At 56.6% G+C, this 23019-nt stretch overlaps 2 protein-coding genes across 2 annotated transcripts in view; both read left to right on the forward strand.

The window, feature by feature from the left end:
- Positions 1-1955, forward strand: part of TTYH2 (tweety family member 2) — a 31052-nt gene extending 29097 nt beyond the window's left edge. Inside the window, exon 14 of the mRNA XM_024553634.3 lies at positions 50-1955. Coding sequence (XP_024409402.1) covers positions 50-130 — 81 coding nt within the window. The 3' untranslated portion in view covers positions 131-1955. The remainder of the gene's footprint in view (positions 1-49) is intronic.
- A 2874-nt stretch (positions 1956-4829) lies between these two features.
- DNAI2 (dynein axonemal intermediate chain 2) lies at positions 4830-23019 on the forward strand. The gene is made up of 12 exons (XM_053911944.1): positions 4830-5033; positions 6667-6828; positions 7779-7900; positions 10490-10632; positions 11514-11627; positions 13541-13680; positions 14550-14672; positions 16871-17094; positions 18739-18874; positions 19175-19321; positions 20340-20564; positions 22244-23019. The coding sequence occupies exons 1-12, from the start codon at positions 4851-4853 to the stop codon at positions 22364-22366; spliced, it is 1842 nt and encodes a 613-aa protein (XP_053767919.1). The 5' UTR covers positions 4830-4850; the 3' UTR covers positions 22367-23019.

Here is a 23019-nt window from a genome sequence, read left to right on the forward strand (position 1 = left end):
TAATATGGTATGACCCTGTTCTGACTGTCCCCTCCTGTCTCTCCCACAGTACACTCCCAGCATGAGGGCCACCTACCTGTCCCTGGCGGATGAACACCTGAGGCACTACGGCAGTGAGTTCCCAGCCTAACCACCTTTCGGAGGGCACTGTGGCCTTGACCCATTCTGGGTTGTCACGGACTCACGTGAGAGCTGTGATTCTTCGGTGGAAACCAAAGGCATCTGGAAACTGGTCGCAGGACTGGAAGGGCCCTGTTGCCACAGAGGAGCCACTGAGAGTCAAGACAGAATCGGCCTGGGTGTGGCTGCCCTTGGCAGATGGAAGGCCAGCCTCCTCTCCACACCAGAACTGTCCCCCAGCTGCTTTGCTGTCCCTAAGCTGGCTAGCCTGGCTCAGCTCACCCCTACACCCCACTCTCACCAGAGTGGGGAAGAGCAGTGAGGAGGGGCCAGGTCAGGCTCCATGGTCCCATTGCCAGAACTGCCCCCTGCGAGCACAGCCTGAAAGCCAGGAGACCACTTGCTGAGTGACCTGTCTCCTGGCTGTGTGGATGGTAGCATTTTCCTGTAGGTAAAGGTGGAATTGCTGGTCAGGAGATGCTTTTAAGGAAGGTGATGTCCCCAATGAGACCAGAAACTGTCCAAATCGGTCTCCTGGGGCCTGGTGGGTTTCTACGGTGGAAGAAGAGGAAATCCCTCTTCTGGGCCACAGAGGGAAGGTGTTGGAGAGCTTTGCGGAGGAGACAGGTGGCCCCAGGACCCGGGGACTGCAGCCTCCTGCCTGGTGGGTTTCTACGGTGACGCCCAGTGGGAATGGGGGCAAAAGTCTGCCCCATCCTGCCGGCCTTTCTGCAACCCTCCGTTCCAAAAGCAATGCTGTGAGCTCGTTCGCCGCAGGTAGGGACGGTCTCAGGTATTAACACACACTTAGAACGCAACTATAACATTTTTTCCCCAGTGTTTTAAATACTTTGATTATCCAAAGACTTGAAGCTCATAGCACATCCGGTTTTTACAATAGACTTGGGGCTCATTCCTTACACTTGATTTGTCTGCCATTCCTTTTCTGAGTTTGCTGCCACCGGCCAGTTCTTTAAGGATCTGAGGGTGCGGGAGGGGAATTTTTAAAATAAAGATCAGCGAGACTTCCTGTCCTAAGCTGCTGTTAGATGGGAACGTGGGTTCATGCCCCGCCCCCCGAGATCCTTTAAGGAAGGAAGGAAGGGCAAACAGCCTGAACGGCCCTCTCCAGGGGAATGAATGGCCGGGTCAGCGCTCCCCTCCCTCTTGTCTGCAAGTGAGTTTGTCAGTAAGGATTTTAGCAAAGCTGGACAACCCAATAGGTACACAGGTGTCTTCCTTACCTCCCCCACCCCGTCGTCCCAGCCCCCTGCGCTGTACCTGCTAGGTGAGAAGGAGCTTATTAACCAGAAAAAAATAATGACCCGTCATTCTGCCCGCTGAGGAGCCAGGGTTAGGGTCTGGTGCTGCCAACATCCTGCCAAGTCGGAGTGCCCAGCACCGAAGCCTCCACAGCCTCAAACGCCAAAGCAGGGACATGGGGTGGCATGGCTTGGGACAGGGGCTCTATCTGCATTTTGGAAGAGCCACCTTCTCATCAAAACTATGACAGCGCGTGGGTCTCTGCCCCCAGCCCAGCCCCCACAACCATGGGGCCACAGGGCAGCCGGGGCTCTCAGCTGTGTTAACCTCTACGAACCAACTACCATTAAACACCCCTTTGTATGGCCACGTCATGGGCAGGTAGAAGTTCTGTGACAACAAGGTGTTGCTTCTTAATCTTTCATGATCGGCCACTAGAGAGTTGTTTTTAACGCATGTAAACTAAACTAGAACCCTTACGTGGTGCCCCAAGGAGCGGGGCGGGCACAGCTCTGCTTGGTGCGCCTGCGCCCCCTCCTGGAGGACAAATAAACCACTTGTACTAAAATGTGCGCTTGGTGTCTAATTTCCTCCGCTGCCGGAATAAGGAGGGGACCGAGGGGCCCCTTTTGGCTGGATTATGTGGTCGAGAGCTTCAAAGCAGATTTCAGCGTGAGGACTCACGCTGAGCACTCAGACCTCGTCTCTGCCCCAGTCTTTCTCCAAAGGCCCCTGGAACAGTCGTTGCTCTTAATGTTGCTGGTAATAAGCAGCGGGCATCGAACCCCTGCGCTGTACCAGGAACTGTCCCAGGTATTTACGTGACTAGTTCATCAAACCCACTATAACCCTATGGGGTCACTCATTTTGCAAATAAGCCAACAGAGGCACAGAGAGGGTAACTTGGAGCAAGTGCCAATCAACCCAGAGCCCTATCTGGGTGCCTCTGTGCAGTGCTGTGGGGTTGGGGCAGTGGTCACACAGCGGGCTGCTGCTCCCCACCTCCCCCCCAACCCCGCTCTGCCGTGGGTCCTTTCCGTTGCGGCCATTTGGTCAGACTTCGGATTCTTATGTGACGCGCTGGGGGCGATATGGCAGCAGAGTAGAGGCTGGGGTTAAAACTCCCCCGTAGTGGCTGAGGACCCTGCAGAGCAGGGAGGCAAACGACCTGCCAGATCACAAGCAAATCAATAAATAGCAGAGTCCAGTATCACCAACCAGGGCTCAGGACTTCGGAACCCTGACTACAAATTGGCATTTCCTCCGGATCCTGCCCAGGGCACATTTGTAGACTGGGCTACAAACGCTTATTGTGACCGGCGTTTGGCTGACTTGTTGCTTAATTTCCCTCCTAACTCTAGAGACCTCCAGAGGAAGGAGGAGGAATCCTCGGCGCCCCGGTGTTTCCCTAACGCGAGGTCACGTGCTCCACTCGCCCCAGCACCTCGACGTCCTGCGGCTGGTCAGATTGCTAGGCAACGGGTAAACGCCGCGGGCTGGAGCCGTTTCAGCGGCGCTGGGGGCAGCCCGGCAGCTCGCGCGCTTCCCCAGCGGCCCGGCGGCAGCAGAGCGGGAGGTTAAGCGAGGGCGCCGGAGGACGTCGGTGACTGAAGAGGAGAGCAGAGAGAGTGAAGGCGGGAGCCACTAGGGTAATAATCACCGGGAGTGCAAGGAATTCCTGATGGGGGCATCCTCCGGGGATAGCTCCGCCGGGTGGCGGATGCCAGGACTAGCGCTCTTAAGGTGCCCTCCGCGTTTGTCCTCGCTGCCCTCAGCACGCCCGAGTCACAGGGCCCTGCAAGTTCTAAACACCTTGCCTCCCACACCCCTACTCCCAGCCAGCTGTCCAGATACCTACGATCTGTCTCCTGGAGGGGTCCGGAGACCGCTAAAGGGTTTACAGCTGAATGCAGGGGAAACAGCCTGCGCTGGGGTGGCGCGAGGGTGGGCAGTCAAGGAGAGAGCTTGCTGGTGAGAGTGGAGGGAAGGGACCTTGCAGTGAGGGAGCCGAGCCCCTGCTGGGCGGCAGGTCCTGGAAATGCATCCTCAGGGCTAATGGCCGCTGCAGAGCCAGAGTCCCGGCCCTGCCTCTGACAGGACTTAAGCGCTGTGACCTTTGCCACCGCACTTAATGTCTCTAGGCATCGGTTTCTCCATCCGTACAATGAGGATTGTGGGAACTGTTTGGGGGACTGTGGGGGGCACACAGAGGGCCTGTGCACGTGTTCACAGGGCCCAGGGCCATTTTTTTTTAAGATTTTATTTATTGATTTATTTGTTTTTAGAGGGGAAAGGACCCACAACCTGAGCCCTTGGGGACTCGCCATCAGAGGCCCACTCTCTGAGAGTTAGGAGTGTCCCTCACAAGGACAGCCCCACTCAACTCTGCAGCGACAGGCCCGTCAGGTGACCAGCAGTTTAAGCCAATGAGGAGCATTCAGACCCCACAGAGTCTGTTGGCTGTGAGAGGGGTTAGAGGGATCAAGGGCTCTTCTGGGGTGAGTGAAGAACAATTTGTGGGAAGTGTCCACTGCACTTCTAAGACTTCTAATCAGCACCAGTAAAAAACACGCTTCCTTGCGTTGCACCTGAGCACTTACTTTTCACGCTTCTCCCAAGTGTGTCAGGTCTCAGAATGACTGAGTGGCCCAGCCAAGGTCAAGTAGCTGGTGAGTGTCAAGGCCAGAACTTGAAGCCCAGACCCGGCCCAGCCTGCTTTCCAATTCCCCATTATCGGTGACATTAATGACCAATAGCATGACTCAGAGGGTTTCCCTAAGGCCTGACTATTCTGCCTGCTGAGGAAGTGGTCCTGCCTCCCTGCTCCCATCCTGGGCGGAGCAGCGTGGGGTGGGGGGTGTTTCCTGGGGGTTCCCCAGAGAGTGGCGGAGGGTCGAGTCTGGTAACTGAGAACTCCAGAACAGGTGAGCCTTTGGACAATCTGGTGGTTGAGTGGGAGACTTTCTTGAAAGGCTCAAGGCTCTCAAATCTGTGGCCAGATGACCAGGTCCAGCGCCTGGAAAGAAATTTAGCCCAACATAATCACCATCAGTACTTCCTCCTGCCTTGCAATAGGCATATTAGCTCAGGAAAAACTGGACCCTGCCAGGAGTGAGAGCTCTGGAGCCGAGCAGACCAGCTCTACCACTTGCTAGCTCTGTGACCTGGACAAGGCCCTCGGGGTGTCTCTGAGAATGGGATTCCTCCCGAGTGAAATGGAGACTTTATGGTCCACTCAGGGCAGTGACAAGGGCTGAGCAAGGTAATGCCTAGCATGTCGTCATTACTCAGTGAATGATTTCTTAAAGATTCAACTTCTGGACAAATCCCCTAGGACCCCTCCCCTCAACCAGACCGGGAACCTGGAGCCGTGCCCCTCCTGGTGAGGCCCCCAGGGACAGGGGAGCAGCAGCCTGGCGGGACCCCTCACTGCACACTCTCCCTCTGACCCTGCAGCGGCCGCTACCATGGAGATCGTGTATGTGTATGTGAAGAAGCGAAGCGAGTTCGGGAAGCAGTGCAACTTCACCGACCGCCAGGCAGAGCTGAACATCGACATCCCGCCCAATCCCGAGCTGGCGGAGCTGTACGTGGAGCGGAACCCCGTGGACATGGGCGTCCAGTGCTCCACCAGCATGTCAGAGCACGAGGTGGGTCCCTGCCCCAGGCCTGGCCAGAGAGGGTGTGGTCTGGGTGACCTCAGCCACCTGGAAGCCAGGCACAGTGGACCGCTGTGTATGCTGGAAGTGTGGGGGCAGGATCGCCCCACAGTGGCCAGGGGCAGACCCAGCACCCAGCAGTCCCTGGGCCAGGTGAGTGCTGGTCAAGGTGCTCTCTCTCCCAGGGCGTCTGGCTTCCCCTTTAAGACTCTAGAGTCGTTTTAGGTATTTGGTACAGGTGGAAGAGGTATTCTGAGGGGGTGGAGTTTTTACTTTATTGTATTTTATTTTATTTTTTTTTAGAGAGGGGGGAGGGAGGGAGAAAGAGAGGGAGAGAAATATCGATGTGAGAGAGAAACACTGAGCAGTTGCCTCTCCTACACACCCCATCGGGGCACTGCACCCACAACCCAGGCACGTGCCCTGACTGAGAATTGAACCAGCGACCTTTTGCTTAGCGAAACAATGCCCAACCAACTGAGCCACGCCAGCTCAGAGCACAAGGGCACAGAGATTTATATCCACAGGCAACTGTCCAGCTGAGAAAGGAAAGGTTGCCATAGAAAGTTCTGGTCAGAGGGGCCTCCAGGATAGGAGAACTGGGTCATGCTGCGGTTCGGTCTCCCAGCAAGTTGCCCACCTGTCTAAACCAGATGGTCAGCTCCTGATTATATCGGGGACTGCCGGGAGAAAATTAGACCGAAGGGGATAACCCATTTACCATGTCCCAAATCAGCCAAGTGAGAATCAGAACTCTGCTTTAATCAAAACACACGGTGAACACACGGCTAAATGGTCATGACAAGTCACAGTTCAAAAGGAACAAAAGCAGTGAGTCCCAGGGCTAATTGCTGTCCCGGGGTCCAGGGCAGTTTTGTCCGTGGCGTAGAGATGGCGGCCACAAAGGCCACCCCCCATTAGGGCCTCCCGTCTGCAGCTCTGCTCTGAGAAGGTGGCTAACCGTTGTGAGAGTGGGTCTCTGGAGGGACAGGAGAGGGGAATGACGGATGAGTGGGTGCGGGGTTTCCGTGGGGGGTGACGAAAAAGTCCAGGAAGCCGAGAGTGGTGACGGCAGCACAATGCTGTGAATGTCCTTGACGCCGCTGAGTTATACACTTCAAGTATTTAAAGTGGTAGAATTTAGGCTGCGTACATGTTACCACAATGTTTAAAGTGGGAAGAAATGGAAAGGAGGCAGACTGGTAAGTTTAGGGGTTACGACGGCGTCTCTGCCCTCCTCCCCACCACAGAGAATGGGCAGAGCAAATCCAGACTTAACTGTTCGTGGGTTTCATTCCTGTGACATTGTAAATGGTAGGACAGAGAAGGATATTCACTTCTTCCTCCTCCGGGATCTCACAGAACACACAGGTGGGATTCGGACAAAGTCAGAGTGGGTTTTCCACGACCAGGACATCAGCACACACACAGTGGCACGTTCGTGGTTGCCTGTGACTCCTGAGGACCAGCGACCACCTTCCTGGTACCTGAAAATCTTGTGGTTTTGGCCAAAGACACTTCATGGGTCCATCCCTGGGCAGTCAGGGCTCTGGATCCTGGGTTGCAGGCGTGGCTAAATGCTTGCACCCGGGGCGGGCGTACTCAGCCAGGGCTCTCTGTTCAGGCCAACACAGAGCGAATCGAGATGGAGACCCGGGGTGTCAACCACATCGAGGGGGGCTGGCCCAAGGATGTGAACCCCCTGGAGCTGGAGCAGACGATCCGCTTCCGGAAGAAGGTGGAGAAAGACGAGAACTACATCAACGCCATCACACAGCTGGGCTTGGTGAGGCTCCCTCCAGCCCCAGTGGCCAGAGCTGCTGCCTTCCCTCTGCGTCCTCTACCGCATGTCGGGCCCTGATGTGCCTGGCCCTGTGCTCAGCTCTTGTGGCGGCTCAGGGGAACAACACAAGCTACCGTGGGGACCTTCTGGCTGGGAGCAGGCAGACAGTCCACCACAGGCGACCTGAGGGGAAGGCGGGAGGTGTGGGGGCTGAACAGGCTTTAGAAGGAGTCTGAAAGTGGTCCCTTTGGGCAAAGAGAACCCCCAGGAATCCCACCCACCAGCTACCTACCAGTAGGGAACATTTATTCATTCGACACATTTGGACCAAACTTCTGGAGCCAGGCACAGTAAGAGAATGCAAAATTAAAATTCACATCCATCCTGCTCCTAATAGTTTATAATCTGCCAGAGGTCAAAGACAAATACAGAGAGACCACCACAGAAGGTGGAAAGACGGGATGACTGGCCATTTTGCTCCATAAGGAGGGAGAGTTGATTTCCTGCCAAAGGGATCGGGGAAGGCTTCCTGGAAGAGGTGGCACTTGAGCTTGGGCTTTTCCATGATGGACATTTGGAATAATGGGGAGGGCTTTCTGGGTGAAAGAACTGGAAGATGGGTGCTCTGTGTGGAGTCACGAATACTTCTGTTTGGCGGGAACCCTGAGTTGTCACCTTGTTGTCATTGTTGTCCCTGAGGAACCTTTTTAGATGTTCTTTTCCTAATTGCCTCCCCCCATGAAATTCCAATTTCCAATGCCGTAAGTATGCTGTGTACCTGTTCGTGTACTGTGTGTATACCTGGGCTTTGAACATAAAAAGTAATCTTATTTTACCGCTGAGAACCAGTTTTCACGCACCGGGGACGACACTGCCCCACTGAAAGTGTGTGGGCTGGCGGCGGGGGAAAAGGACTCCTCTTTCCCGCTAAGGACCCCCGGTGTGCCCCCCAGATCATGGAGCACTGCATCAAGCAGAATAATGCCATCGACATCTACCAGGAGTATTTTGATGACGAGGACACGGTGGAAGTGACGGAAGAGGCCCCTTCAGCTAAAACCATCAATGTTTTCAGGTATTTCCAGAGTCAGGCTGGTGCTGGCCGACCCCCGTCCCCTCTGCGGGTGGGTGTCCCCCAACACGACTCCTTGCCAAGCCCTCTGTGCTCCAAGCTTGACCAAGGGCAGAGAAACACCGTGCCCTGCAGCCCCGTGGTCCCCACCGTGGGAGGGCCTGGTAGGTGGAAAGGGAGGACAGAGGCTGGTGAGAGACAGGAGCAAGCGTGCAAAGCTGTGTGCAAGGAGGGACAATGCACACAGCAGAAGATACGTGCAAAGTGCTGAGCGTCAGGGACCCAGCCTCACTGTGGGCAGCAGGACCCTCACCCCCACTACGGGAGGAGTGTATCTGGGAGTAACCTCTGAGGACAGCAGTTTGACAACTAGAACTCATCACACAGACACGCGCGTGTGAAATCGCTGTGTGTGTGGATATTCTCCGCAGCAGAGGGGTGTACCGGGCCAAGACCCCCTAAATCCATGGGTGGGGGCTGGTTCCAGCAGCTCAGGGACGCCCGCATGGTGCACAGCCGTGCAGCCGTCAGAATGAAGGAGGCGGCTCCGCATGGGACTAGAGGGAGTGTTTCCAGGATCCCATATGTGACACCAAAACAAGACACAGCACAGCACGTAGAGAACACCACTGTGTTTGAAATACGCCTGTGGGGGAGGGGGGTATACGTAGTGGGTATCTGCATGTCTGCATGCGTGTGTAAGTATAGGCTTGAATATGCAGGAAACACCTGTGATTTCAAAAGCGTGCAGCCTCAGAGGCCGACCCCGGGGTATTCATTTCGCTCCCAAGACCCACTGAAGTCCTGGGAAGTATTCGACCCATCTCCACAGGGACAGGAAGGACCCTTTCTGGCTGAGGGCTGAGCTGTGTTGTTCTGAGGAGGACCAAGTACAGCCCAGGAGAGGGGCCAGGGTGGGGCAGGGGCTGTGCTGCAGGCTGCCTGAGCCTCCCTGCCTGGACCTGCGTGGAATGATGCATTACCGATCCTCCCACCCAGACTCCAGAAGAGGAAACTGGCCCCAGGGGGCGGAAGTGCTCAGAGCACACGGTGGGTGGGTGGCCCAGCCCTGGACGGACCTCTGATCTCCGGGACCCCAGCCTGAGCTCCTTCTCCTGCAATAGTGCTCGGGCGGGAGTGAACCACACAGGGCAATTCTGTCTCCACTTTCATTCTCCACTTCTGTATACTTCAAGGAGAAAGTCTCATTTGGGGGCCAGTGAGTCTTTAACACTTAACTCTCTCATTCTCCACCCCCCACTCTTGCTCTTTAAATTAAGAGTTTGTTTTTTAGAGCAGTTTTAGGTCCATAGCAAAATCCTTCAGGAAGAACAGAGTTCCCACACACACCCCTCCACCCCCCACCCACACAGCCTCACCACTACCATCATCACGCCCCAGAGTGGTACCTTTGTCACAATGAAGAACCCATGTCGACACGTCATAATCACCCTGTCTTACCCTGTCCCAGGCTGCTGTGGCAAAATGCTAGGTAGCTTAGGAAACCCATTTGCCACAGTTCTGGAGGCTGGAAGCTCTGAGATCAGGGCGCCAGCGTGGTTGGGTTCTGTGTCTGGGGGAGACCCACTCCTTAATTCATAGATAGCTGTCTGCTGGCTGTGGGGTGAGGATGCCCCCTCCCTGGAGTCCTAGTTATCAGGGCATTCCACCCTCCCGACCCTATCACCCCCAAGTCCCCACCTCCGAAAGTCAGCACACTGGAGATTAGGTTTCAACAGATGACTCTGGGCTGGGGAGGGGGGACACAAACCTTCTGAAGTCTCTAGCACCCCCAAAGTCTATAGTTTACAGCCCACTCTGTGTCCTACATTCCATGCATTTTGGCCAAACTATCAGACAACGGTTTCGCTGCCCTAACAACCAGCTGTGTTTCGCTGAGTTATCCCCATTCTCCGCCCAGACCTTTGGCAACAACCATTTTTTTTTCTTTTACTGTCTCCATGGTTTCGCCTCACCCAGGCTGTCACGTAGCTGGAAGCACACAGCACCAGCTTTCCAGATGGGCATCTCTCACTTAGCGATGCGCTTCGAGTTCCCACCGAGCCTCTGCGTGGCTTGGCGGCTCGTTTCTTTGTATTGCTGGATAATATTCCAGTGTACGCGTGGGTCACACCCGATCCACTCACCCACCGAAGGGCAGTTTGGTTGCTCCAAGTTTTAAGAATTACGAATAGTGCTGCTGTAAACATCCACGTGCAGAATTTTGTGCGGACGTAAGTTTTTGACTCACGGGGGCACACGCGGGAGCCTCACTGCTGAATTCCTCATGCTCCCTTGTAGTTGAGTATCCATGGGAAGTCAAGCCTCAGGCTCAAAACGCTCAGCAAATAAAAACAGCACACTGGAATTTAATATTTTGCTTCCATGTTTATTATTAGCTTTTACGTATGGCTCGTAGAATTGGGTCTCTGATTCAGGGAGTCTTATAAACTTTGTTTTTAAAATAAACTTCTCTGAGTGAATGCTGAGATATGCTTACACATGTTTGAATGTCTCAAAGACAAGATTTAGTAAGTGAGGCACGTGGGGAGCCTCGCACTGCAGCTCCCCGCCCTTTGCTCTCCCCTAAAGGGATCCCCAGGAGATCAAGCGGTCAGCCACGCACCTGTCCTGGCACCCCGACGGCAGCAGGAAGCTGGCGGTGGCCTATTCCTGCTTGAATTTTCAAAGGGCACCTGAGGGCATGAGCCATGATTCCTACATCTGGGACCTGGGTGAGAAGTGGAGAGGCCCCGTGGCCAGGGACAGCTGAGGGAGGGGCAGGAGGAGCAGCCTCGGGCCGGGGCCCCGAGGGCGGGACCAGGGGCCAGGAGGAAGCCTCTCGTTCCATCCCTGTGGGGGTTCAGGCGCAGCCACGCAGCCATGGCAGGGAAGCAGGTAGCCCGCTTCATCTCCCGATCTGTAAGCAGGTCGTTCAAGACCAGGCCTCACAAAGTCCCAGTTCTGGGCACCTGCAAAGCGTATCAGATAAAACGCCTGGCAGACTGAGAAGGGACCCAAGGGGGAGGGGAAGGGACTCACTTCTTCCCCACCTTTCCAAGTGTTCATCCGTGAACACTTGGCAAATAGGAACAGCACGCCCCCCCACCCCACCCCCACCTCCCCTGGGGAGCACGAGCCTTTGTTGACAGAGGGGCTCACTCCAAGGGCAGAGCCTGGCAGGTGGCAGGCAATGGTGGGTGTCACGCTCTCCCATGTCCCTCACTGCTGTCACTGAGAAAAAGAGTGTCAGCTGTTTCCAGTGGGGGTCGGCACGGGGCACAGAGCCGAGCACCCGGCACTCTTGAGCGGCTAGTCCTGCTGTGGGGCAGGCCCACTGTCGGCCTCAGAACACAGGCAGGAGAACCGCGGGGTCAGACCTTCGCTCCACACCAAACCTGGGAAGCGGACTTGAATTACGATGACACGTGTGTGCGCACACAACTGCGACCCCCAAAGTAAAACCATGGAAGGGCGCAAAGGGTCAGTTCTGGCCATGGGGCCCGGGGGGAGTGGCCCAGAGAAAGGCTTCCAGGCTCCCCCCTCCCGTTGGGCCCCGCGCTTTCCTTTCCAGGCCTGGTGGGATTTTCTGGGATTTCTGCCTCCTGCTTTTCAGAAAACCCCAACAGGCCCGAGATTGTCCTGAAGCCGTCGTCACCTGTCATCACCTTGGAGTACAACCCCAAAGACTCCCACGTGCTCCTGGGAGGCTGCTACAATGGGCAGATCGGTAAGAGGGACCCGGGTTCTGAGCCACCAATCGCCGTAGCAAAAACACCTTTTTCACTGGGCAAGCTCTGAGTCGAGTCGAATAGACAGCCTTGCAAGTGGGGTCTTGTGGCGGTGGGGGGCACCGGGCCAGTCAAAGGACAATTCTTTGGACTGGAGACCCAAGTGAGCTCCAGCCTCACAGCGCCCCCTCCTGGCTGTTGGGCTGTGGTTGCCCCAGGAAAGCAGGGTGTCCTTTTGCAAAGCTCTGGTGGAATGGAGAGTGTGGGGTCTTAAGTAGGGCAAGTTAAAATGCAACAACACTCACTGTTCTTACCAAGAGTCAGCTGTTTTCCGTGAAGCAACACTCTTTGGATTCCTGCAAGCCTTTGCTGAATTTCCAGAGTTGTGAAAAAGTCTATTGTCACAGTTTTCACTAGTTTTCTCATTGCTTCTATGGAGGAGGCTGTCAGAGGTCCTTAACTCCTCTATTGTTGCTGCTCGCACACCCAGAAAATGGAGTCTTCGGATGGCTAGTGAGATCAGAAGAGACCCGCCCATGTGGGCTCTGAACGCCCCGCCTGCCCTCCCCCGCTGGCCCTGGAGCAGCCAAACCCTCGCCCCACCCCCATCTGCACCCCAAGCCAGACTCGGTGGGCATGAAAGGGGCTCCCCACCCTCCTGCCTACACAGGCTCTTAGCTTCCCCTTCTTCCTCGGGAGGGGGTGGTAGGAGCCAGATTGGCTGGGTCCATTCTTCTCAGAAACAGTCTGTGGCCAGGCTGCCTCCTGGCCGGCCGACATCTCTGATCTCCCTCTCAGACCTGCTGCCGCTGTCCTGGGGAGGCTGCCAGGTTAGGGGATGGATGTAACCCTCCCTGCCAGGTCTCCTGGGTGCCAGGGCTCTGAGAGCCGCGCTGCCATCTTTTATTCAGGAGACCTGCCTCACTCATTATTCATCGCCCCTCTCTGTGGCTGCCACGCCTGCCCAGGCCAGCCCCAGCTCCGGGGCTCTGCTGCCTGTAAGGACCACCAGAGCAGGACCCACCCTCGGGCTCTCCTTTGCCCATGCAGAGCAGGCTCAACTGAGAAAACCCCTTTCCGGGCCAGGCAGGTGCAGGGCAAATTCTCTAGACTCAGATTCCATAAATCAACACTTAAGGATCAAGTACTTTCCTTGTTTGTTTTACAAAGTCAGCTTTCCTAGAAACAGCTCTGAGTAATGGTGTGGGTCCTTGCTGTTCCCTTGCGGGACAATGAAAACAAAATCTATTAGGACAAATAGCAGATAAGCGGTGTTTCTTGGTACAGCAGGAGAGAGGAGCACTAATAACGGATCGGAGTAAAGGCGAAGCTGCCTCTGAGAGTTTTGTTTTCCCATCGGAGGCAGCAAAGGCACAGAGAATAAAGGGAATGAGTTTATGCAGCAGGAGAGCTTTACCCAAAGGCGCTTTTACTTTCAGGAGCTTCTCCCCATGGTAGAGACACTCCTCTCTCTCTGCCTGGCTCACTCCATCCCAGGCTCTTCCTCAGTCTTAGTTTCCTCTCACCTCCTCCAGGAAGCTTTCCTTGACCACCCCCATGTGTCCCCCACCAGAGAAATTGCATCATGGGCTGTATTTGCAGGTCCCCTTCCTGCCCCCCAGGGACAGAGCCTGTCCTATGTGGCTTTCCCAGGGCCCAAGGTGGCGCTCAACACGTGGCAGGGGCTCAGCAGAATAAATGAAGCATGCACTCTGGCAGTCTCTCTACAAAGGCTCTGTGGGGTCTTCAGGGGCTGGCAGGAAACTCAGGCTGGTTGGAACCTAGCCTTGATTCTAAAAACCCACGTGTCTGCCAAACCAAGAGCAGCAGCACCCCTCTGTGCCCTTCTCCCTGCACCAGGAAAGGAAACCTGTGCCCTCATCCACCTGCCCCTCGTTTCCCTCCCCACCAGCCTGCTGGGACACCCGCAAGGGCAGCCTGGTGGCAGAGCTGTCCACCATTGAGTTCAGCCATCGAGACCCCGTGTACGGCACCATCTGGCTGCAGTCGAAGACGGGCACGGAGTGCTTCTCGGCATCGACTGATGGACAGGCACGGAGGGGCAGGTTCTTACGGGCCACGCGCTATAGGGATGAGGGTGGGGGGTGGAGTGGGGTCACCAGGGAATGTTTCTTCTGCATCTTATTTTTAAATTAAAAAATAGACAGTGTATGCACACAGGAGGAAATGCAACAGATACAATAGGGCAGACAAGCCTCGAAGGTGCCCTCCCAGCAGGCACCGCCCCCCTCCCCTCCAGCGTCTTCATTGGCCTGCAGGGATAGTCTCTGAGTACAGAAGCAAACACACTGTCGTCTTCGCCCGCTATTTGCACACCTTACATGTGGATCTGCCCTTGATGTTTTTCATTGAACGGATCTTGGAGAGGATTGCATATTTCAGAAAGCACTGCCCTGTGCCTGTTAAGGACTGTGTTGGGTGTGGCCTCATTTCTTTGAGTGGCTTTCAATATTTTATTGCTACCAAAACATGTAGCAAAGAACGTTATTACACTCATGGGAAGGTGCTTCGAGAACATACGTTCCTGGAAGTGGGGTTTCTGGGTCAAAGTGCAGGTGCATTTATCACATTGCTACCTTGTGGGGAGCCTGTGAGAATGGAGATGTTGGGGCTCACGCCTGGGGACTTGACTCAGCAGGTCTGGGGGTGAGGCCCCAGCATGTGGATTTTATGATGCTTGCCCGTGACTCTGATGACTGGACAGGTTTGGGACCGCGGACCCGAGAAATCACTCTCAAAGCATGTTTGTCTCTGTGGGTTGATGGTAGCCTCTGTCACACACCCTGAGGACCACAGCGACGGACCCAGGGATTTGGAGGTGGCAAGGAAGACGTAAGCCAGGAGAATTGCAGGACCTCAGGTCTCAAAGCTGTCCCCCCCCCCGCCCCCGCCCCAATCAGGTCATGTGGTGGGATATTCGGAAGCTGAGCGAGCCCACCGAGGTGGTGATCATGGACATCACAAGGAAGGAGCAGATCGAAAATGCCTTGGGGGCCATTTCCCTGGAGTTTGAGGCTACTTTGGTGAGTGTCCCTTCCTCCCTCTTCCCCTGCTTCTATGGCTGGGGCAGCTGGAGCTGAGAGAGGGCTGCGGCTGCTACAGCAGATGCTTTCAGACCTCAGGCTGCCGCTTCCCTTGCACCCAGTGCAGCTCCTCGGAAGGAGCATCTTCCTAGACCTGGGGTGGGGTCTTTACAATGACTTGCCAGCAGGGGGCAGCAGAGCTTCCTGAGGAAGGAAGCCATTCTCATTCCCAAGGAGTCCCAGGCTAGTGGCTGGGCTGGACAGAAGGCAAGCTTTCAGACAGGACCAGATTCCAGAAAAGCCCCTTCTAGGTAAGAGGACCTCCCCGGACCAACATCAGGAGGCCAGGTGCTGTCTCAGCCTTGCGTGGGACCCTGGGCTGGTCAGTTCACTTCTGGAGGGACGTGCTTGGCAAACCATAGCACAGGTATGATTACGGAATCCAGTGACTGCCATTCCAACAGTAAAGACCAGAGCCGAACAGTAATGTGAATGTGTCAGAAGAGGGAAGCTTCTAGAAGCCGCAAATGGAGACTCCCTCCAAAGGAGGGGTAGGGGCGGGAAACCAGCTTTCTCAGAGGGCTCTTGGCTTGGGCTGGTTCCTGTTTATGTTTCACTGAAGCCCAGTCCTGGCTGCCCCCTGGAATTGTCACTGGTTTGCTTTTGGTTCCTGTGATGGCATTTCTTGGCCCTTGAGAGGTGGAGGCGCTGTGGCCTCACCCTTGCCCTGGGAACGCTCCCCCAAGGCTGGTGGATGAATGCCAGTGGGGTGAGGTGAAAGACAGCTTAACTGGCCCCCCAGCCCTGGGCATAGGGGTCGAGGTAGGAAGGACTCAGAAAACCATCCTGTCCTGGAACCAGACATTTCTGGGCCAAGAGCTAGACATAACGACCATGCTACCACTAGTTCCCCCATGCCCCGTGCCTGTCACCGATGGCACACTCTGTGGTGGACACTTATAACTGCCTTGTGGGATGAGCTTGTGGAGTCGCCTGTGGCCGTGTCGGGAGCTAAAGTTGTTATCCCCCATTTACTCAGAGAAGCAACGAGTCTTAGTGAGGTTAAGTCATGGGCTGTAGAATCTGAAGCTGGGCCCCCGCCCGGGGCTCCAACCCCAACACCCAGACCCCACCGTGACCCCACCACAACCCCACCACGTCTCAGGCTGGGTGGGGTCTGATGGGCCATCCACATCTGGGGGAGCTCCTCTCCCCTACTCGCTTGCAGGCGCCCTGTGGTTGCCTTTATTACTTACTTTTCGGGGCCTCTCAAGCTGCATCTCTTCATTTTCCTTTGACCCCCCAACTTGTAGCTGTCATTTTTTAAATTGTAGTCGAATACACCTAACCTCGAATTTGCCATCACAACCGTTTTCAAGCGCACGACTCCATCGCGTGAAGTACATTCGCAGTGGCGTGGGGCGGGTCCCCAGCCTTTTCATCCTGCAAACAAACTCTATAGGGCACTTGTTACACGGCCACTCCCCATCGCCCCTCCCCCAGCCCCTTCTGCTTCCTGTCTCTGCGGGTGCCACTCCTCCAGGCACCTCGTTTAAGTGGACTCGTTTGTTCAGTATTCGTCCTTTTGTGACTGGCTTATTTCATGTAGCATTAACGTCCTCACAGTGCATCCACATTTCTGGCAGGTGCCAGAATTTCCTTCCTTTTTAGGGCTGAATAATACTCCATTGTATAGATAGGCCACATTTGGTTTACACATTCTCTGTCGCTGGACACTTGGGCTGCTTGCACCTCTTAGCCTGTGAATAACGCTGCGATGAACTTGGGTGCACAGCCTAGCCCAGGTCTCAGGGAGTAGCTCGAGTTGGGGGAGCTCTTCCAGACCATGGTTTATGTCATTCATTCCATCAATTACTCTGCCTGTAAATAGACATCAGGATCTTTATGACAGATACCTCGTGGGCACAGTGGTGGGGCAAGGAGCGGGCTGGGGATGAGTCTCCAGAGCCGAAAGAGTCGGTGGGGGGGGGCTTCATTGAGCACGGGGCCCTTGAGCAGGTTCTCAAGAAGGGTGGGGTCTGATGAGGCTGGGAAGCGGGGTCAGCCCCCTAGGCACAGGTGGGACACAGCCTGAGCAGAGGCTGGAAACGCAGGTGCGCCCCAGAACCTGCTCGCCATGCCAGCCAGGCCTGAGCTGCTGTCCCACGGAGACTCCACCCCTGCCACCCCCTCCACAGCCAACCAAGTTCATGGTGGGCACCGAGCAAGGCATCGTCGTCTCCTGCAACCGCAAGGCCAAGACGTCGGCCGAGAAGATCGTGTGCACCTTCTCTGGCCACCATGGCCCCATCTACGCCCTCCAGAGAAATCCGTTCTACCCGAAGAACTTCCTGACCGTGGGCGACTGGACCGCCCGTATCTGGTCGGAGGAGAGCCGCGAGTCGTCCATCATGTGGACCAAGTGAGGGGGCGGTTTGGCGGTGGGAGAGGGACGCGGGAGGGTGGAGGGGACAGAGCGGGCGGCCCAGCCCCAGAGTGACCTGAACATTTATTTGTGTGTCCACCCATTAGAGGGAAAAAACACCCCTCTGCAAACACCAGAGCCTATGCTAGGAAGTGGCCTGATTCAGGCACTTCGCAAAGGAGTACGCTGCAGACCGCCTGGGTCAGCGGTGACAACAGCCACAATTAATTTTCGTAGCCCTCAGGACAACGCTAGGAGTAGGGTAGGTTTGCACTCCGGCCACCTCATCGTTTGCGTGAGGGAACCAAGCTACAGGGAGGCAAAGCCACTTGCTCCTGGTCTCCCGGTGGGTGAGCCCAGTTTGCTTACCCATTCGTATGTTGCCCGGCGGACACCTGGGTTGCTTGCACCTCTGTGTTGTTGTGACTGAAGATGCTGTGAATTCCGTGCCTGGCGTAGCCCAGTCTTGCAGGGAGCAGCTGGAGGTGGGGGAGGGGCGCTTCCAGACTCAAGTTCTACGTTATTTATTCGGTCATTTACTTTATCTGTAAACAGATGTTCAGGATCTTTATGGCAAAATGCCTCGTGCACACATTTTTTTGAGGGACCCCCCCACGCTGTTTTCCACAGTGGTGCACCAGTTTGCATTCCCTTCCCACCGACGGTGAAGGAGGGTTCCCTGTTCTCCACATGCTCGCCAGCACTTGCTACCTTTTGCTGTTCTGATAATAGCCTTTACAACCGGCAAGGTATGATCTCACTGCGGTTTTGATTTGCATTTCCCTGATGGTTAGTATGCTGAGCACCTTTGCATGTACCCACAGGCCATTTCTGTGCCTTTTTTGGAGAAATGTCTGTCCAGGTCCTTTGCCCATGTTTAAATTGGGTTCTTTCATTTCTATTGAGCTGTATGAGCTCCTTCTAGGTTTTAGATACTAACCCCTTATTCGATACACGGCGTGCCAATATTTTCTCCCATTTTGGAGGCTGCCTTCTCATTTTGTTGACTATTTCCTTTGCTGGGCAGGAGCTTTCAGGTCGACGTCCTCCCTCTTGCTTATCTCTGCTTTCGCTGCCTGTGCTTTTGGCGTTGTATCCGAAGAGTCGCTGCCGAGGCCAGTGCCCAGGAGCTCCTTCCCTGTGTTTTCTCCTGGGAGTTTTATGGTTTCGGGCCATGCCTCTAAGTCTTTACTCCGTTCCATGTTGGTCTTTGTGCTGTACGATAAGGGTCCAATGTCCTTCACACCAGAAATCGCGTAAAATCGAGATCACACCATGTAGGAGGTGTAACCTGCTCCTGATCCCAGTGTTAGGAACTCTTCCGGGCACCTCCTTCCTCTGCTTCTTTCGTGAGTCCCAGGACGCAGATGCAGCAATGCGTGCCCGTGCGCTGGGGTTGGCTGTGGGAGAGGCCAGTGGCCAGCCTGTGGGAAGGGCAGGGCCCTTTGCAGTGCAGCCGGTGAACTGAGGGTGGGCGAGGCCGGCATGGCTAGAAGTCGGACACAAGGAAGGACTTCCTGGCCAACAAGGAGACCCTGCAGCCCAGGAGGGGCTGGGGGAGCAGAGCCATGGCTCAGCCGCCTGCCTCCCTGTTCCTCCCAGCCACAGTGGTCCCTAACTGGCAGCACCGGCCCCCCACAGGTACCACATGGCGTACCTCACCGATGGCGCCTGGAGCCCGGTGAGGCCGGCAGTTTTCTTCACCACCAAGATGGACGGGACCCTGGACATCTGGGACTTTGTGTTCAAGCAGTGTGACCCTGCTCTCAGCCTGAAGGTCATGCTCACCCCCTCCCCTTGCATCCAGGTCCTCAGGCCCTGGCGGCATGGATGACTGTGAGGCAGAAAGGGGGGATGAGGGTGTGGGGGGCAAGGTGGAAGATGAGGCTGGGCCAAGGGGTCAAAGGGTCCCAACAGCCAGTCTCAGAGTGCGAGCTTCATCCTGCGGGTCGTGGGAGTCACTGCGAGGGTCTAAATGGGACAGGTTGGCTGGCCCTTTCCGGGAGCCAGACGGTCAGACACAGGCTTGCTTTGCTCCTCCCGCCTTCTCAGTGTGGTCTGTCTGGCCTTCCAGCAGGTGTGTGACGAGGCCCTCTACTGCCTCCGGGTGCAGGACAATGGGTGCTTCATCGCCTGTGGCTCCCAGCTGGGGACCACCACACTGCTGGAGGTCTCGAACGGGCTCTGCACGCTCCAGAGGAACGAGAAGAACATAGCTTCTTCTGTGAGTGCCCGGCGCCGGGGACACGGCGCACTCCCGGCCGTGATCGACCTGATGTCTGCAGAGCAGGCGGGTCAGGGGGCACCCAGGGCCACTCCCCCTCGCCCCCTGGGCAACGGGTGGGCACTATGGGGAGGCAGCGTGGAGTCCTGAAATGAGCACTGTAAATGGGTCCCGAGGTGGGGGTGAGGTCTGAAACCTCCCTGGCTTGGTCACTAAGTAGTGAAGTGGCCTTGGGTGAATCACTTCACCTCCTCAGGCTGTAGCTTTTCCTGTCGACCAAAGCGGTTTGACGAGCTCAGTTTGTCTAGTTTCAAGCAATGTACAGGGTCCGGCCCAGATAACACCCCCTTTTTATTATAAAACCGTAAGCACGTGATTCTGTACCATAATGAAATCCCACGCAAGCACGCCCTATAGCACGCTAGGCGCCGTGTTCAAGCGGCCGTCCACCTCGTGTGAGACTCTTGTTCCCTCCCAACCGCACTCCCGCCGGCCTGCCTTCTGCCCGACACCGCATGATTTTTTGCAGCAGAACCCATACAATGAGGCTTAGGAGACTGCCAGTAGAGGGGACAGGTGGCAGGGGACAGCCCTGGGGATGGGGCCCTGGGGGCTGAGATCCATCACTTCACCTCGCCCTGGCAGGGATCCCAGGAGGCAACCCCACCCCCAGGGACCCCCACAGGGTGCCCAAATCCCCAGTGCGGAGACCCAGGAGGGCCTCCCGGCTCTGCCTGAGACTGGGGGCCCACCCTGGGCTGGTCCTTCGTGTTGTGCAAATGCAGAGGGCATTCGTGACGCTGTCGTCCATGTTCTTGGAACCCCTTGGAACTGAGTGACCTGTTGCCCCCCCCTTCCGACCCCAACATCCAGCCCTCCGCCCTTCCCATTAGCCCTGAGTCCAGACCTCTTTGGAGGCTGCTGTGAGCACAGCGAGGAGAAGCCGGCCTGGCCCCTGTGCTGGGAGCCCTGGCTGCCACCCTCTTCCCAGGGGCCCCTCTGACCCTGTGTGTCCCAGATATTTGAGCGGGAGACCCGGCGGGAGAAGATCCTGGAGGCCAGGCACCGGGAGATGCGGTTGAAGGAGAAAGGCAAGTCGGAGGGCAAGGACGACGAGCTGAGGGAGGAAGAGACCGCCGTGGACCTGGAGGAGCTGGTCAGCAAGGCCGAGGAGGAGTTCTTTGACATCATCTTGTCCGAGCTGAAGAAGAAGGAGGCGGAAGCCTTGAGGAAGTCCAAGCTCGTAAGGGCCTCTGATGGGGCCCATGGGGGCGGGTAGGAGGCCTGGCACCAGGTTCTGCCTGTTTGCTCATCTGCTGGGTGACCTTGAGCGTGTAACCTTATCAGATAAACCTTAATGTGTCCATCTGGCCAAGGGGAGGCCAGTATTACTCCTTCCTCCAGAGGAAACCTAAGCCTCCAGACGGACGCCGGCCTGACGAGGGCAGGAGCTGGGCTCCGTGCTTGTAGGACCCTCCTCTCCACTGCTCCCCCCCCAAGATGGGCACCTGGAACATGCACAGGACCAGCCGAATGAGGAGGGGGGCTAAGGGAGGTGTCAGATAAGAGTAAGCCTTGAGGCCCGGGAGGCGGGGCTGTGACACCGTGGTGTGGAGGACGGTCTGGTGTCAGGGGTGTGACTGTGCTGAGTTTGGTGTCTGTGGCCTGGTTCTGAAGCACTTCCTACCAATAACAACCGGCTGGCCACTTCACTTCTTGGTCCCTCATTTTCATTCTGCAACCGAGATTAGCTATAAAGGTGGTGTCTGGTCACCTTCCAGGCCCTCTTTGGCCCCAAGGGACAGAGGAGGGGAAGGGCCGTGTCATTCTGGGCCATTGCCTGGAGGGACCCACAGATAGCGTGCCAAGATGGGCAAGTGCCAGTGAGCTGTGCAGAAGGGAGACGAACATGAGAGCACACGTGTGTGTCCGCCCTTGTGCGCAAGACCAGGTAGACCAGGTGCGCCTTTTGGGGGCGTGGCCTAGTGCATGTGGAAACAGAGGACCCCTTGTTCAAAAAGCCTTGAGAATGACAAGACAATGACAGCCGGGCCGGAAAGCAAGCGTGGGCCCTCGTGTGCCCAGGGTGCCGGTCCTGTGCACGATTACTGTGTGGTGCGTCCTTGGGCACAGATGTAGTAGCCAGGGCAGCGGCGGCTGGGTGAGCACATGGAGCGGGTAACTGCCTCCTCCTCCGACCTCTTCCCTCCCCTGTCGCCCTCCCCCGGGTCTAGGCACAGGCTGTGATCTTGCAGAAGCATTTGCTTTTGGAGTCCTAGGGTGTGAGCGGCTGTGTTCTCACACTCTCTGTGTGGCAGGGGTGGGGCAGGGCGCTCCCTCCAGGTGCGGCAGGGACGAGACTGGACCGTAGCCCTGGGCTTCCCGCCAGCCCCCTGCCGCTGACTTTCCAGCCCTCCAGAAGGCGAGGGTGACACTGTCCACCTTCCACAGTGCAGTGTGGCTCGCAGACCTGGTTCTTGGGGCTGGACGTCCCAAAAGGTGCTCCTCACAGGAGGGGTTAAGGTTCACCAAAGTTGGCCTCTCCTTCCTCTGCGCCCTCCCAGCTTCTGACTCGTGGCCTCTGAGCTTGGCCAGCACTTTGGGAGTCAGAGCCTAGGAAGCAGTTCGGGGTGCGTAGCTCTCTTCCAACACCAGCCACAGCCCCGTGAGGAGTGCAGGTGGGGGGCCCAGCAGGGGCAGGCCGAGGTCGCCCAGGCAGGATGCGGCAGAAGCAGGACTTGTACCTGGGCCTGTCAGCCGCCCCACTGTCCCTGCCACACACACCCACTGGCTCTGCGCGTGCACCAAGCCCCCGTGGCCACAGCCCATTGGCTGCTTTTGGCCTTGGGGCTTAACCCCCAGGGTGCAGGGGAGGCCTGCCCCCACTGGTGATTCTGCTCTGTCTCTCTCTCTCCCTGGCAGCAACAACCGGGTCTGAAGCATGAGGAGGAGACAGAGGGAGAGGAGGAGGAGGAACGACAGGACCAGGCGGAGGGAGAGGACGAGGCAGAGGAAGAAGGGGGCCCTGAGGAGACTCCAGCCTGAAAAGTCAGCCCTGTGGGCAGCACCCCCACGTGGGTGCCTCCGTCTCCCACCTCTTGGCACCACCCTGGTTTTATAAGTGGGGGGCTGAGCTCCTTCCTTAAAGTGTCACTGGGAGAGGGCAGGGGGAGAGGGAGGGCAGGGGGTGTGAGAGGGCCCTGGCCCAGCTGCCACACTTGCCCCACTAATGGCTGGCCCACACTGACTGGCTGAGCCCGGGCCCCAGTGACCCCTTGGAGGGAGGGCCAGGGCAGGGCTCGTCCCTCAGACAGGTGCCCCTGTCTCAGCCGCCGTGGCAGCACCACCTCAGCTCTCACTCAGCCTCTCAGCCTGGCCCCCCACGTCCCCTTCCACTTCTCAAGGGCCATCCTGGCCGTCATTTCCCTCCACAAGCTTGCACAGCCTCCCCTGGGCTGGTCACAGCCACGCAGGGCCTCGGACAGACCTGGGGCGGGGGCTCTTCTTCGCCTGACCCTCCCCGTCCACGTGCGACCCAGGAACAGGGAGTCTGTCCACTCTGAGATGTCTGTCCAAACAGCGCCCCTGGCCTCTTTCCCTCCAAGAGGGTCCAAGGACATCCATGAATCGGGCTCGGTTATTCCCATGCTCTGCAAGCTTTCTGTTATCTCCATTCTTGTAAATTAAATCAATGCTAA

This window comes from Desmodus rotundus, chromosome 9 (genome assembly GCF_022682495.2).
Source record: "Desmodus rotundus isolate HL8 chromosome 9, HLdesRot8A.1, whole genome shotgun sequence".
NCBI lineage: Eukaryota > Metazoa > Chordata > Mammalia > Chiroptera > Phyllostomidae > Desmodus > Desmodus rotundus.